Raw genomic sequence first — 17109 nt, 5'->3', positions numbered from 1 at the left:
TTCAATTCCCTCGTCCAAATCATTAATATATATTGTAAATGGCTGGGGTCCCAGCACTGAGCCTTGCGGTACCCCACCAGTCACTGCCTGCCATTCTGAAAAGGACCCGTTTACTCCTACTCTTTGCTTCCTGTCTGCCAGCTAGTTCTCTATCCACATCAATACTGAACCCCCAATACCGTGTGCTTTAAGTTTGCTTTAAGTGTGCTTTAAGTTTGCATATGTGGGACCTTGTCGAAAGCCTTCTGAAAGTCCAGATATAACACATCCACTGGTTCTCCCTTATCCACTCCACTAGTTGCATCCTCGAAAAATTCTATAAGATTCGTCAGACATGATTTACCTTTCATAAATCCATGCTGACTTTGTCCAATGATTTCACCTCTTTCCAAATGTGCTGCTATCCCATCTTTAATAACTGACTAGCAGTTTCCCCACTACCGATGTTAGACTAACTGGTCTGTAATTCCCGTTTTCTCTCTCCCTCTCTTTTTAAAAAGTGGGGTTACATTAGCTACCCTCCAATCCTCAGGAACTACTCCAGAATCTAAAGAGTATTGAAAAATGATCACTAATAACCATATAACAATTACAGCAAGGAAACGGGCCAACTCGGCCCTTCTAGTCCGTGCCGAACACTTATTCTCCCCTAGTCCCATCTACCTGCACTCAGACCATAACCCTCCATTCCTTTCCCGTCCATATACCTATCCAATTTATTTTTAAATGATAAAATCGAACCTGCCTCCACCACTTCCACTGGAAGCTCATTCCACACAGCAACCACTCTCTGAGTAAAGAATGTTCCCCCTCATGTTACCCCTAAACATCTGTCCCTTAATTCTCAAGTCATGTCCTCTTGTTTGAATCTTCCCTACTCTCAATGGGAAAAGCTTATCCACGTCAACTCTGTCTATCCCTCTCATCATTTTAAAGACCTCTATCAAGTCCCCCCCCTTAACCTTCTGCACTCCAAAGAATAAAGACCTAACCTGTTCAACCTTTCTCTGTAACTTAGTTGCTGAAACCCAGGCAACATTCTAGTAAATCTCCTCTGTACTCTCTCTATTTTGTTGACATCCTTCCTATAATTAGGCGACCAAAATTGTACACCATACTCCAGAATTGGCCTCACCAATGCCTTGTACAATTTTTACATTACATCCCAACTTCTATACTCAATGCTCTGATTTATAAAGGCCAGCACACCAAAAGCTATCTTTACCACCCTATCTACATGAGATTCCATCTTCAGGGAACTGCACAGTTATTCCTAGATCCCTCTGTTCAACTGCATTCCTCAACTCACTACCATTTACCATGTACGTCCTATTTTGATTTGTCCTGCCAAGATGTAGCACGTCACACTTATCAGCATTAAACTCCATCTGCCATCTTTCAGTCCACTCTTCCAAATGGCCTAAATCTCTCTGTAGACTTTGAAAATCTACTTCGTTATCCACAACACCACCTATCTTAGTATCATCTGCATACTTACTAATCCAATTTACCACACCATCATCCAGATCATTGATGTACATGACAAACAACAGCGGACCCAACACAGATCCCTGTGGCACCCCACTAGTCACCGCCTCCAACCTGACAAACAGCCATCCACCATTACTCTCTGGCATCTCCTATTCAGCCACTGTTGAATCCATCTTGCTACTCCACCATTAATACCCAACAATTGAACCTTCTTAACCAACCTTCCATGAGGAACCTTGTCAAAGGCCTTACTGAAGTCCATATAGACAACATCCACTGCTTTACCCTCATCAATTTCCTGAGTAACCTCTTCAAAAAATTCAAGAAGATTAGTCAAACATGACCTTCCAGGCACAAATCCATGTTGACTGTTCCTAATCAGACCCTGTTTATCCAGATGCTTATATATATTATCTCTAAGTATCCTTTCCATTAATTTGGGAGGCAGAAACCAGATATAAGGAACAAGTAAATAATAGCAGTAAACAGTTATAGGGTAGTAGATGAATGCCACAGACTCTCTCTGGAAGATGGGACCACATGAATTCATTGTCGAGGATTATGTTCTGTTTTTTTTTTATATACAGCCAACACAAACAAATATTAAGGACAAAGGAGATGTAGCAATGTTACAACATTTTGAGATTTAAAAAATCAAGTCTTTAATTTATCCCATCAGATAAAGCATAAAAAGAAGTTTAATTTCACACCTAATTCAGTTTCATATCTTCAGTATTAAAAAAGTTATGGCCATTTTCATACTCGGAAATTGACATCTTGTTCCCTATTGCTTTTTCATTGACTTAACACAAAAGCTGTGATCGAGGACATTTAAAAGCTCATAACTTTCTTAAAATTTAAGAGAACTGAAATAAATTTTCAGTTATTATAGATTGAAGCATTCTGAAACAAATATGAAACAATCTTACTTGGATTACTTGAAATTAAAGCATATAATTAGTTAGTTACTTAATTGTAGCTAATTACAAAATTCAATTACTAGATCTAAACATCTATCCATTACTTAAGAGTAGATTAACATTTTTAAATAGCCTAAGTGTCCAAATAACATTCACACAAGAATTCAGAATATAACATAATTTTTAAATCTCATTGTCATGGGTTTATAGGCCAAATGGAAGGAATTTAATGTTTAATACCTGTAAATTAATGGCCATTTAAATCAACTTGCCTGTGGGATTTTCTGGAATGGGACCATTTGGAACGCTGAGGTTGCGGTGATTTTAGTCCCCATATCGGCAGCAAATCGTTCGGGGAAAAAAATCACCGTTTCTCAGCTTAAAATGTGAATTAAATGCATCTTAAGAAACGCTTTTATACATAAAAATTAACTGCTTTCTTTTACCTGTCCCCTGCATAAAATCCGGCCCTGTTGTCGGCATTGACGGCTTCAGAAACTGATTTTAAAATGACTCCAGCGATTAACTTGTCGGGCGAATTTTTTAAAAAAACACACAGAGCGGCCGTCGGAAAGATTGTTTAGCAACATCTTGCACTCCAACAAATATAATCCAGGACCAGGTCGGGAAAAAAACGCGTTTTAACCACGCCCCCCCCCCCCCCCTCTCAAACGCGCCAAAATAGCGCACACGGCCAGTGGCAGAATTGCAGCGCCGCTGAAGGTAAGTATTGTAACATACCTAGGAGATGGATCCAAGATTGCTCGCACAACGTTATGAATCCAGTTCATGTTTTACTTTTGGGTGTATATCATTTGTAAAGGCTCAGATGATATACAGCAAGCTACTATCAGCTCATGATGACCCAGTTGTGGTATTGACATGTTGAGTCATAAAATGGAAGTGTTTTCCATGAACCAATTCCGACTCAGTTTTGTTATTACGTTAATATTTGGTTAAGTCTTCTAGCTGAAGGGTAGTTATGAAAGTTATTCAGTCTGAAGAAGGGTTTCGGCCGGAAACGTTGCCCATTTCCTTCGCTCCATAGATGCTGCTGCACCCGCTGGGTTTCTCCAGCACTTTTGTCTTCCTATGAAAGTTATTTGATGTCTTCACAAAAAGGATTCGACTTTTTGCCAATTTATATTTCTGTTTCTCTGGATTGTATCTCTTAAGTAGCATAAAGGGGATAAAAAATGTGCTAATAATAAAATTGTAGTTGTAATGTTAGGCACAGTTGTAATGTGGTGTTTTATTTTTGATACTCTAAAAGGCCTGTCCCACTTTTATGACCTAATTCACGACCTCTGCCGAGTTTGCCCTTGACTCACACTCGCAGCATGGTCGTCACGAGGTCGTAGGTAGGTCGTGATGCTAGTCGTAGGTACTCGTGGCATCAAGTAGGTCGCGGCGTTTTTGCTAGCCTGATGAAAAATGTCCACGGTCGTGAATTAGGTTGTGAAAGTGGGGCATGCCCTTAAGGCATAGTTGCAAAAACAATGGAACAAAAGCAATGGCGATGTGAGAATTTTCAATAATCTAGAGTTTTAGAGTTTATAGTTGTACCAAGGCATAAAAGACTATGGCCCAAATGTGGTAAATGGGACTAGTATAGATACTGTAAGTACAATAGTAGGACAGTTGTATTGTATGACACTCTCAATTTTTAAGAGACTTGAAGTTTTGTTTCGCATTGACACTGATATTGACTCTTATTAGAAATCTTGTATATTTATGAAGGGGGCATTGGAGCCAGAGAGAGAGACCTGATAGAAGTTTATAATTTACAAAATGATGGGGGAAAATAGATATGTTAGAAAGTCAAAATCATTCTTCCTCATGGGTGATGTCAAAGGTCAAAGGTCAAAGGGCATAGCTTTCAAATGAGGGGTAAATTTTAAAGGAGCTGTGCAGGGCAACTATTTTACACTATGGTCGATGCCTGGAACATGCTGCTGGAGTGGGGAGGGGGGGGGGTGTATGTGTGTGGTGGAGGCGGACGCAATAGTGGCATTTAAGAGGCTTTTGGACAGGCATGTGGATGTGCAAGGAATGGAGGGATATGTATAATGTGCAGGCAGAAGGGAATAGTTTGACATCGTTTAGCACAGATATAGTGAGCTAAAGAGCCTGTTCCTGTGCTGTTCTATGTCTCATGTTATGTGTTAAGGTTTGATCCTGACCTCCAGTGTCATGCATAGAATTTATACATACTTTGAGCATGAGTTTCCTTCAGGTCCTTCCACATGCCCAGAAGATTACTAAGTTACAGTAAATGACTTCTAGTGTAAAGTAGTGTTAAAGTAGAGTGAAATAGGGAATTGATAGGAATATGTGCGGGAGAATAATTTGTAGAGTTATAGCGAGGTAAGGGGAGCAAGAGTGGTTCTAATGGGATTGCACCCCTGTAGTCTGTATGGATCCAAGGGCTAAAAACATTTCCTGTGTCATGAGAATTGTATCAGAGATGCCAATTAATTTTTAGTTGATCTTGGCTTGGTTTTCCCTCCAAACTTGCACTTTGATAATCATGTAGTGGAGGGTTATCCTTAAGCTGTAATAAGTGTCTTCAGTTAAGATGAACTAAAACTAAAATTGCACTGAATACAGCTTATGCACACGGACTTGAAAACAGCATAGTTGATATCGACCTCGGGTCTGCCCAAACCATCTCTCTTTAATAATATGGAGGTCATGGTCCATTCTTTGATTCTGGTCCAGACCTCTGTCCTTGTTCTATCCCTGTGATATCTTATTGTGTTGAGCTTGCATCCACATGGCTGAATCTCCAAAGGAATTGCCTAGACTGTCCAAGCTTGCATTTAAGTTACTTTCTTCCTTGGTGTTGAAATATCAATTAATTCTCAGAGTATTTGCTTTGATTTGGCCTCTGATTTGATTCGGGACCAATCCGCTCCCTGGCTACTCTAGTCCAATGTGAATATGTTCATAAGTGTATGTGTGCCCCTATGTAGCAAGCATATGTAATAATGACTCATTCTTTCTCTGCAATGAGACTCTTGGCAAGGGTTCTGTGGATTTTTTATGGCACATGAGAAGACCCTTGAGCCTGGAAGTTGCAAATTCCTGGTTATTGTGACATTTAGTTTCATTTTCTTGCCCATCTTTCAAAAGTATTCAAAGGTTTTTATTAGTCACATTCACATACACCGAGGTGTAATGAAGTGAAATGCTTTTTGCCATTTTGCAGCACACAAAAAAAAGAATACAGACATAACACCAATGAGAGTCTTAAACACAAAGAACATCCCCCCACAATGGCTCCCACCATGAGGGAAGGCACAAAGTCCAGTCCCCAACCCCAGTTCACCCATAGTCGGGCCTATTGAGGCCTCCACAGTTGCCTCTACGGAGGCCCGATGTTCCTGGCCGTTCTCGCCGGGTGGTGGTGCTCCGGCGTCAGGAGAGTCCTCACAGCGGCATGGGAACCCTGGAACGGCCGCCTCCGTACTGGAGGCCGCGGCTTCCGAAGCCGACAAGGCCGCGCCGGATGGAGCTCCACAACTGGCGATCTCGTCGCGAGATCCCAGGCTCCCGGTGTAAAGTTCGGCGCCGCCGCCTGCAGCTGGCCGCTCCACAGTCCCGCAGCTCCGCGATGTTGTTCCCGGCAGTCTCAGCTCACCGGAGCTCCAGCGCGGCGACCCAGGCAAGACATCGCCCGCTCCACGATAGCGCTCCAGCGCTGTGCTGCCGCCGAAGCCGAGGTTCTGGGCGGTCCGAGACAGGAAACGCCGCTCCAGGCCCGCTGGTAGGCCGCGAGGACAGGTCAAAGCTGCAGCCCGGAGAAAAGCTGCCTCTCCGACCAGGTAGGGACCCTGAAAGGCAGTTTCCCCCCTTCTCCCCCCCCCCCCACCCCCCACACAAAAAAGTCTAGACCTCCAAACAAAACACTTTAACTAACTAAAAATAAAAATAAAACGGTGAAAAGACAGACAACTTACTTTCCTTACTTGGGTTTCCATTTCCTGACACTGCAATTGCCAGTAAAAAAAAATCTGACGACCTTTTTTTTCATGTATTTAAATAATGTCGGTATGAATTTTTGCAGCACAAAATTATTCAAATTTAGTTTTACTGAAGTACTGTTTTCTTAATTGTGACTATAGTTTGACATAAATTTGGTTCCCTTTACAATTTCTCGTGTCACTTTTTCCACTATTCACTTTTGCACTTTTCTGTAGTATGTATTGTTCTTATCCTGCTCTCATCTGTCTCGGGTTGAGTTTTGATACGTATCTCAAAATTTCTTTAGAATCCAATTTAACATGGCTTTTTTTTCTTGTCATTTCCATGTAGCCATTAGTTTCCCAAATGCCTTTGGGGAAACTTCCAGAACACAAGCGGTCATGTTATGTCTACTCATTCACAGTATTAAACAAATATATACTTATAATTTAAATGTTGGGAGACCAGTCATTGTCTGTATAAAAACGGTGATCATTTTCAAGACTACTTCTATCAAGTGGCCCCTTGCGGCTTAGCATTGCAGTGCCATTTGAATAGTGCATGATCTTTAAATAGCTGCCCTTTGTAATTTGATATCAAAATATCAATACATTAAAGCATAGTTGTTTCAAAGCTACTATATCGATGTTCCAAAATAAATATCTACTCTCTATATATAAGCAGAATTTCAGTTACGTAGTGCTTTGTCTGAAGAAGGGTTTCGGCCCGAAACGTTGCCTATTTCCTTCGCTCCATAGATGCTGCCGCACCTGCTGAGTTTCTCCAACACTTTTGTCTACCTAGTACTTTGTCATGTTTTTTTCTGCATAATGCTGTTGAAAGTATTTTTCTGTGAATGAAGCATGAACATGTTTGGAAAATTCAGCCAGACAGTCTTTTTTGAGTCATTTTTGTATTCCCGATGTGGATTCCATGTATGGGCATACAGAGTAATGCCATTCATCTGGTCTCACTTGGGAGACTTGCAAGGAAAATAACATGCTTCCACTCATTATTGGAGGTTTTTTAGCCAGCACCTTCCCATTTACCACCATCGCAGGAGATCACCCAACACCCTGTTTTACAACATCTCCCCTTGTCCCAATTTCCTGTATTATAATTGTTCCCCTTTTATCTGGCCCGCTTTCCTTACGTTGGTTACAGCTGGCTCATCTAACATGGCATTTAATTTGAATGGGTTGGCTTTACTGCAAAACTATTTCAAAGTTTCACTTGCTCTTTTAATAATTAAAAGTCCATTGATTTCCAATGGCACTTAATTGTATCAGATTTAAATATGGCAATCTAAAGGGCCTGTCCGACTGTACGAGGTAATTCAAGAGCTCTCCCGAGTTTTAAAAAAAATCAAGCCCGTGGTAAGTACGTAGAATGTACGTATCAAATGTACGTGTGGAGTTCGGGAAGTCTCTTAGCGGCTCGTAACGCTAACGGCAGGTACTCGGGAAACGTGGTAAGCTACGAGCACCTACGAGCGGCTATTACCGTAATTCTCCGAGTTCGAATCAGGGTAAACTCGGGAGAACTCTTGAATTACCTCGTACAGTGGGACAGGCCCTTAACAATCTTCTGCTATTCATAGGTTACAATTTTAATGCTAAAACATTAACTTAAATGCAGATAATAAATTTAAAAAATTGTTTTACTTTCGCTGTAAATATATGTGGCTTGAACAGTTAATATTTTTAGTTTTATGCCAGTTAAAATTAATTAGCAGTTTTCCAGCTGTTTCTAAATGTCATGATTGGAGATATTTGAAAATGGTAAAAATACCTTCTGATGGAATGAGTTGGCAGAAGATCACCTAGGAAGTACAGACGTGGGTCTTACTATGTGCCCTTGCCCTTTTTGCTTTTGGGAAACTTCCAGAACACAAGCGGTCATGTTATATCTACTCATTCACAGTATTAAACAAATATATAATTTCAATGTGGAGTGTTATTACTCCATATCCAACTTAATGTACTGTCAAAGTTGTCTTGTAATTGTCTTTACTGCAAAACTATTTCAATGCTTCACCTGTTCTTTTAAAATTGGATGGATTTCCATTGACACTTAATTGTACCAGATTCAAATACGGTAATCTGCCTTGATCTTCCACGTATAAATTACAATTTTAATGTTAAAACATTAGCTTGAAAGTGCAGATCACAAAATAAAACTTTTTTTAAAACTTTTTAAATTGTCAACTAATGTTTTGTATTTCTGACAGTGCCAGAAACTACCAAGACCAGTCAAAGCCAGCCACAGCCTGCCAACTCCTCCAACAGCACTTCCACTACCACTGTCACTAACAGCAGTGGAAGCAATGGAAAGCGAGCTTCTACCAGTTGTCAGCAACAGGCCTTGTCTCGTTACCCACCCCGTGAAGTGCCACCTCGCTTCCGGCATCAAGAACAGAAGCAGCTATTGAAAAGAGGGCAGCCACTGCCACCTGGAACTGCCATCAGCAATAGTTTAGCACAAGGTACAGGGCAAGTGGCAGCAAACTCTTCACAGCACAGCACTCAACAGACGTCTGGTGGACCACAGCAACTCCAGCATCTTGGTAAAGGACAGACTGGTAAGAGTACTCTTGAATCTTCAAGTGAATAAGCAGCTGTATAAAATAGCGATTGACTTTACTTTAGATTCTAAGCTTTTGAAGGACAACAATGTGCCAAATCGTACACTGAAAAACAAGGAATTATGCGCAGAACTGTAATCCAATATTGAACTCGAGGAGTGCAGTGATAGAGCACAAACATGTGGCAGTCTCCCAGCACTTACAGTGGGAAATTTGTCCACTGTAAAGTGATTCCATTCACATAAATGGAACTTGGGTGCAAAACAGTTGGTAGATGATTAAAACCACTGTGGAGGCATTACTTGGGAGACTTGCAAGGACGAGAACACCTGCACCAGCACCCACTCCTCCTCCTGACTCCTTCCAGCTGGAAGTCTGAAATAAGAAACAAAATGCAAGGAATATTCAGAAGGGTAAAGAATTCCAAAACACCAACTTTATTTGTCTCATCAGATACTGCCTGATTCATGATAGATCAATAGAATTTTGTATTTTAAGAAAATCAAGGACTATAATGTTAATATGGAGAAAATGGAACTGAGGTGATAGCTCCGAGGCAGTGCAGGCTGAGGGGACCCAATGGCCTTGCCTGCATCTATAAACACCAAATTTCCCATCACTGATCCACGTGAAACATCATTCAGCTTCCACTGCAAATCGCTAGCCATCAAATAATCCATTCTGCTACTTGTCTTCTCATTCTTCTGAGTCTAAGAAAATAAAAGGAGCAAGCGCTGCAGTGCCTCAAGCCTACCTTACCATTTAGCATGATCATGGCTGATCTTCTTTAGGCCAAATCTCTAGACAGTGCCAGTTTCTCATAAAAGCTTATCTATTTTCCAAATTCCCACAATGATCTTGCATCCCTTTTCATTGGAATGGATTATTCCAAAGATTCACCTCCCTCTGTGAGAAATTGTTCCTATGCACCTCCATTTTAATTGACCCCCTCCCAATCTCGTGACTCTGCTCCCTTCTTTGAGATCCTCTCGTGAAAACATATACTATATCATCCTCCCTCAGGATTTTTCTTTTCATAAGATCACCCTTCATTCTTCTATACTCCAAAGAATGTAGATCCAATTTCTTTAGCTTGTGATAGGATAACTTTTTTACCCCAAGAAATAAGCTTGTGATTCTCTTGGACCTTCTCCCATGCAGTTCTATCCTTAAGGGGACCAAACCTACACAGTACAGGTATATAGGTTAATTAGCTTGGTAAATGTAAAAGTGGGTATAGGATAGTGTTAATGTGCGGGGATCGCTGGTCGGCGTGGACCCAGTGGGCCGAAGGGCTTGTTTCCGCGCTGTCTCTCTAAACTAAACTAAAGTACTCCAGTTGTAGTCTCACCCGAACCCTGCAAAATTGTACCAATGGTTCCCTATTTCTAAACTTGCAGCAATGGCCATTGTGCCATTTGCCTTCCTAGCTACTGGCTGTATCTCCTTGCTAACTTTTTGCAATAAATGCACTGGAGCACCTAGATTTGCTCATCTGAAATCTTTCTCTATTCAAGTAATACCCTGTCTTAGATTCCTTTTGATGAAGTATGAGTTTCACTTTCTTTCACATTAAACTTCATTTGCCATGCTTTCAACTCTCTCTCTCAACCTATCAATATCCTCATGCAGTATCCAAATATTCTCATAAGAACATGTCCTCCATCTATGTTTGTGTCATCTGCAATCTTGGATAGCTTGCTCTCTGCCCTCTCCTCAAGGTCAATAATATAAATCATAAATAATTGAGGGCCAATATCCTTGTGGCATTCCACTAATTACATATTTTCAACCTGAAGCAGCCATTTTTTTCTGACTTTTTTCTATGGAATAATCAATCTTCCATCCATGCTAACACAATTATTCCAGTTTTTTTTATTTTGTGTACCTGTAATATTTGATCTTGTGTATCAAATATTACACAAGATACCTTTTTTATTTAATGCCTTCAGAAATTCAGGATACATTACATCTACTACTTTATCATGGTCTGCTCTCTCTGGTACCATCTGGAAATAAGTTGGATACCCTGGCAGCAAAGGTCCCCCAGAACATAATTGAGGTTGGAGTCACCCCAAAAAAGGTTTTGATTTTGAAAGTTTTCACCTTTAGTAAATCATAATTTAAACTTTGGAGTGAGGGTAGCTTTTCCAGTTTATGTATCCTAATTTGGTGCATGGTGCTGCAATTGATGATTATAAACAGTATACAAACTGGTTGTGTAATTATCATAGTCCAATATGCAGTATCATTAGATGCAGAAGTTATGGAAAAATAATCAGCACATTATCGGTATACACTTTTTCCATTCCACACAACTTTGGCTTGAAGGATTAAAATGAGTGGTAGCTAAAACAGGATCCGTAGCAGTTACTATGGAATGTTGTAAGAAAAGTTAGCTGTTGCAGGGTTATTCATTCCAAGTAATTGATGTAAGAGCTGATGGCAATACAAAAATAAAAAAAAGAATAACTGATCAGAAGGTGAGAAAATGCCTGTATCTTTCAGTAAAAAAGAATCTGTTTAAACCAAAACAGATCACATAATTGACATTTGCTTGTCAGGATTTGAGGATGTCTCTCGAAGAGTGAAATTAATTTTGTCAATTGTTTGAGGGGATATCTGCAAAACAAAGATCTCATAATATTATTAATGTGACCTTTGTAGTTAACCTAGACAAAGTTATAACAGGAAAAAAAACACTGACGTTTTATATTGGTATTGTTTCCATTTAACACATTGCATGCAAGGAATCACATTAATACTTTATTAACCAAGTATGTTTTGCAACATACGAGGAATTTCATTTGCCGAGTCAGGCATACTAATAAATAGCAACGGAACACACAAAACACATTTTAACATAAACATCCATCATAGTGACTCCACATTCCTCACTGTGATGGAAGGCAAAAAAAAGTTCAATCTCATCCCTTTGTTCTCCCGTGGTCGGGGGCCTCGAGCCTTCCGTTGACGGGATGATCTTTACACCCGTAGTCGGTGGTGGGCCCTCCGTGTCGAGGTGATCAGCACCTGCATCGGGGGGATGTCAGCTCCCCCGCGCCAGACGATCGAACCACGCGTCGGGGCTGGTCGAACCTTCCACGACGTTGGTGCTCCTGACATCCACGGCCTCTCCCGAGACTGCAAGCTCCAGATGTAAAGACTGCAGGCCGCGATTGGAGCAATCCTAGGCAAGGGATTGACTCCGATGTAAGTCCACACCCCGCGGTGGGTCCCAAGGTCAGTCCGAGGAGGTCTCCAGCTCCATCGATGGCAGGCCGCAGAGCGACCGGAGAATGCGATCCGAAAATTAACCGCATCTCCGGTCGCTCCAAGAAACATTACAAAAAGTTTCCCCCTCCCCCCACATAAAACAAACCTGAGAACATTCTTACGCCAAGAAACGTTAAAAAAAGTTTCCCCCTCCCCCCACATAAAACAAACCTGAGAACATTCTTACGCCAAGAAACGTTAAAAAAAGTTTCCCCTCCCCCCACATAAAACAAACCTGAGAACATTCTTACGAACTTTTAACAAGCACTAACATTATTTTTTAAAAGCCAAAATAACAAATTGACTGTTGGCGTGGCTGCCAATCATGCAGAGCCCCTGTTAGTCTTAATCACTAAAATATCCTTGACAATCAACACAATGTTTAAGTCAGCCGTGTTTGTTGTTTACTGGTACCTTGCGGAATGATTTTTTTTTCTTTTCTCAATGCTTTCTTTGGAATTTAATCATGTACACTGTTGCACAGGAAGAATTTGAAGCAATGTTAAAATTGTTTGGAAAACAAACTCCCAGTCCATCTTTGCTGCTTGCAATGAAACGTTAAATTGAAATCCAGATTTCTCTTGTAGAAGATATGTAGAAGATGGTATTATCTGGAGAATAGAGCTTGTCTCTTGCAGAGTGAAGGAAGTGTTCTAGTTTTCGGCCACCAGGTATCATTCACACTTCATCACTAAAAACTTGAATATCCAGTTAATCTTTCTTTGCATGTGTGGCTTAATACTATGTGCAATTTGCTCTTGAGTTTTTTTGCATTACAACTGAAGTATTTCACTGAAGATTGTGTGATCAATAGAAGCATTGTAAATCTAAGGGTTTTTTTTTGAATTTTTGATATTTTTGCAAATATTTTTGACCATCTATAATCTTCAATGCTGCTGCTACTCTAAAGTACCAGCAAGCCCAGTTCACTATTGGCATTGTACCTTGGATAACAGAGGCCTCAGTTCTTAAATTATCCACCCCCTCACCCCCGCCCAAATGCCTGTCCACCCAATTTCTCCTAAATGCAGCTACTCAAATTCTATCTCCCTGACTAAAGACACGCAAACTGGAGGAGCAACACCTCGTATTCCACTTGGATAGCTTACAACCCAGTATGAACATTGAATGAATGAATAACTTTATTAGCCAAGTATTCACAAGCAAGGAATTTGCCTTGGTGCTCCGCTCGCAAGTGACAACATGACATACAGTGACAGTTAGGAACGACACACAAAAAATTAAACATTAGTAATAAAACATTATTGATTAAACATATGAATTAATAATTCTTCAATTTTAGGAAATTACAAAACCCTCCCCCTCTCCCTTCTTCCTGCACATTCTCTCTTTTCTCACCAATCTCTCCCCTGTACCCCATCTGGACTTGCAACCTATTTATTGACTCCCCCTCTCCTTCTACCTACATTCCTTCCTTTAGCTTCACAATTTGCAACTCTTTAATCCTTTTGTTTTGCATCTTCTGTCTCATCATTTCTTACATTTGTCCAACCATTTGCCTATCATAAAAAAACCTCCCTCACCTGTATCAACCTGTTACCTGCCTAGCTTTGTCCTGCTCCTCTGCCAGCTTTCTTTCTCCTCCACATAATGTCTGAGGAAGGGTCCTGACTGAAACGTCACCTAATTATTTTCTCTGGGCAAGCTGCCTGCCCCGCTGAATTACTCCAGCACTTTGTGTCTAAATATTTTGGCACTTTGATTTCTAAAAGATATGGTCTTTCATCTAACAATTGTCTATTTGAAATATAGAGATTCCTGTGTTGCATATCATTATGCTTAAAAAAATGTGGAGTTTAAAAATAAATTGCAACCTTTCCAATGCTTAGAACCCCAATGTATTTAGAAATATTCCATTGTGTGTACAGAGAGACAGGTAAAAAGAATTGGTGGTATAAGACAGTGAGGAGTGCTAAGTTTACAAGGATTTGGAACAACTAAGGAAAATGGGGCCAGGAATGGCAGCTGGAATTTAACTCTGACAAGTATGAGGTGGGGTACATTTTGGCAAGTCAAACCAGGGCAGACTTGCACTGCAAATAGTAGGGTCCTGGGAAGTGCTCTAGGCCTGACCCAATCGAGGTACATGTGCACAGTTCTCTGAAAGTGGTGACAATCTTGCACTAAAAGTGTTGAAGATGGCATTTGCCATGCTTTCCTTACTAGGTAAGGGTATTGAGTACAGGAGTCAGGATGTCATGCTGCAGCTGTATAAATGTTAGTAGAGAAACCAACTTTGGAATATTAGTAGGAAGGAAATGCAGATACTGGTTTAAATCAAAGATGGGCACAAAATCCTGGAATAACTGGAGAGAAGGCATGGTGACATTTCGGGTCGAGACCCTTCTTCAGACTCAATGGGTGATGTTTCAGATCACAATGGAATATTGTGTGCAGTTCCAATCACCCTGCAAAAGGAAGGTGTCAAGCTGGAAAGGATGCAAAAAGATTCAGCAGAATGTTAACATGACTCAAGGCCTTAAGTTATAGGGATAATCTGAATAGGCTGGGGCTTTTATCCATGGAGCATAACAGGTAGAGAGTTGCTGAGAGCATACAAACCATGAGAGACATTGTGATTGGTCACAGTTCTAGAGGCGCCTCGATTTAAGGCGAGAGAGGAGAGGAAAGAATTGAAGGGCAATTTCTTCATCCAGAGGGCCCATACATGGAATGAGCTGCCAACAAACTAGAGGTGAATACATTTGTGACGTTTAGAAGACGGTTAGACATGAAAAGAAAAGTTTTAGAGGCATATGTGCCAAACCTGGGCAAATGGGACTAGATCAGTTATAGGCCTGGTCTGCATGGACAAGTTGGGCAAAGTGGTTGTTCTCACTGTTCATCTCTAATCAAAGGACACAATTTAGTGTGTCTGTTCCAGGATGGCCCGATTGTTCATTAGAATTGACCGACTATTTTGTAGTTTATAGGACAACATTTAGAGTTTTTGGTGCTTTGTCAAATATGTTGCATTGCCGAGAATAAAACCTGACTGATACAATGAAATTGAAGTAAGTAATTCGAGAATCTAGCTTTCTGTTACGATGGGTTAACTACATGGCAAGGAATTGTCACAAATTTAAAGCTGATTATTGCCCTGGTTAATTCACCATCAGTTTTTTACACAACCCCACCATTTGACCAGCATGCAGAAGTGCACAATTCTGTAGTTTGTTTTATGAGAGCCACGTTATTGATTTATTTGAATTGTTCCTTTGCTATGTGCCACTTTAAAGTTTTTTCACTATTTTTCTTTGTACACACTTTCCCTCAAAATGTACTAACAATTCATTGCTATATTGGAATCTCAATGGTTCAGGTAGTCTTATACGATGGTGCTACAAACAGAGTTCTGGCAGTAAATGCTAGGAGGTCATGTTGCTTGGGGAGGGAGGGGAGAAATGGGGCTGTTGGGGTGGTGGAGGACCCCCATGAACACCAGATGTTGTAAATGCATTTGAACAGAAGTTGCTGGCTTGCCACTAGATTTTTCTTACTGTCAGGTACTGTCTCTGCTAATGGAGTTTTGTTACTCCAGCAGAGACTAGGAATTGATCCGGGCCCATTGTTAGTCTTTCTGGTTCAGTGAATATCCTTATCCATCTGAAATTCTAGTGCTTGTTTATTTTAATTGTAGTTTGCAAAGCACTATGGCATTTCAAATACTATGGAATTGATTCTGTTAGAGCACATGACTCTGAGTTAGAAATGTCCAATGCACTGAAAGATTGCTGCATTTAGTGATAATACTATATTAGATTCCTCTCAAAAGGTCCAAGAAACAAGCAGAGAAACAGGGCTACTTTATGATTTATCCATGTCTTCCAATTGTAGCCAAGCAGTATCACATATAATGGTAGCCATGAAAGATATGTAGGCTGTGGAGGTGGCTCTTGCATTCACTGCTAAAGACAAAGACGCTGATAACGAGATGCCTGCCAGGAAATTGCTTTGCAGGGGACCCAGCAAACTCGCCTTGATGATCCCAACAGGAAATGGTTATCAAGAAACCTCCTCAAGGGGGGAAGAATTCCTGCAAGATAGAGTCTGGTTTTCAAAAGGTGTGTCAAGGTATTCTGCATACCACTGGAGAGAGGTCTTTATTGAATGATATATTTTAGGCAGAATATTGCTTTCATGAAATGAATGCTATCCGTCAGCAAATTCTATGCCCAGCAAATCAACACTGTAGAAAATTATTGAAGATCTTGGAGCAGAGATTCATTGCATTCATTACAGAATGTCCTACAAAGAAGATGCAAGAAACGTCATACATATCTGGGCTCCACTTTATTTATAATGACCTTAGGAAGTAGGGAATAACCCTTGCCCCCAGAATTTATCCCTTAAGCAAGTGCTTACCGTTGAAAACACCAGGTGGCAAGGTCTCCCCCAGATCCACAAACATTACTGTGTTTGAAAAAATCATGGTTCTTGATGGGTGCCAAAATGATGCAGCAAATGAGTGCCTGTTCTTGTGGGAGATGCTGCTTTGTTCTCAGAAGTAGAAATAAATTTGTTACTGAAGACTCGTATGCACTCTGCCATGTACTACAGTTTGCAGTTCAATGCTACAGAGAGAGGGATTGCAGCCTCAGGGAAAGATTTCATGAAGATGACTTTAAGTGTCAATGTGGCCTTGACTCTACACAATCAAAGTTCAAGAGAATGGTTAAGGTCGTCCCGCAGAACGCTGCATCTGTGGCAACATCCTTGGAAAACCTAACCCATTGAATTATTCTACAGGGGACGTTTTAGTAAAATGTCACACTTCTGAAGACCTGCTTCAGAAGTTGATTCTTTGCAGATGGGCATGTGTTTATCTCCTGCTGTACAGTTTCTGACGTA

The 17109-nt window shown here is 40.7% G+C and overlaps 1 protein-coding gene across 8 annotated transcripts in view; it reads left to right on the top strand.

Moving 5' to 3' along the window:
- Nucleotides 1-17109, top strand: part of tnrc6c (trinucleotide repeat containing adaptor 6C) — a 135892-nt gene that overhangs the window by 52234 nt on the left and 66549 nt on the right. For all 8 annotated transcript variants that reach the window (XM_033044629.1, XM_033044628.1, XM_033044631.1 and 5 more), the window contains exon 4: nucleotides 8608-8958. In XM_033044629.1, coding sequence (XP_032900520.1) covers nucleotides 8608-8958 — 351 coding nt within the window. The remainder of the gene's footprint in view (nucleotides 1-8607; nucleotides 8959-17109) is intronic.

The sequence above is a fragment of the Amblyraja radiata genome, chromosome 26 (assembly GCF_010909765.2).
Source record: "Amblyraja radiata isolate CabotCenter1 chromosome 26, sAmbRad1.1.pri, whole genome shotgun sequence".
NCBI lineage: Eukaryota > Metazoa > Chordata > Chondrichthyes > Rajiformes > Rajidae > Amblyraja > Amblyraja radiata.
The sequence above is the reverse complement of the archived record's forward strand: the minus strand, read 5'-3'. Positions and strand labels throughout refer to the sequence as shown.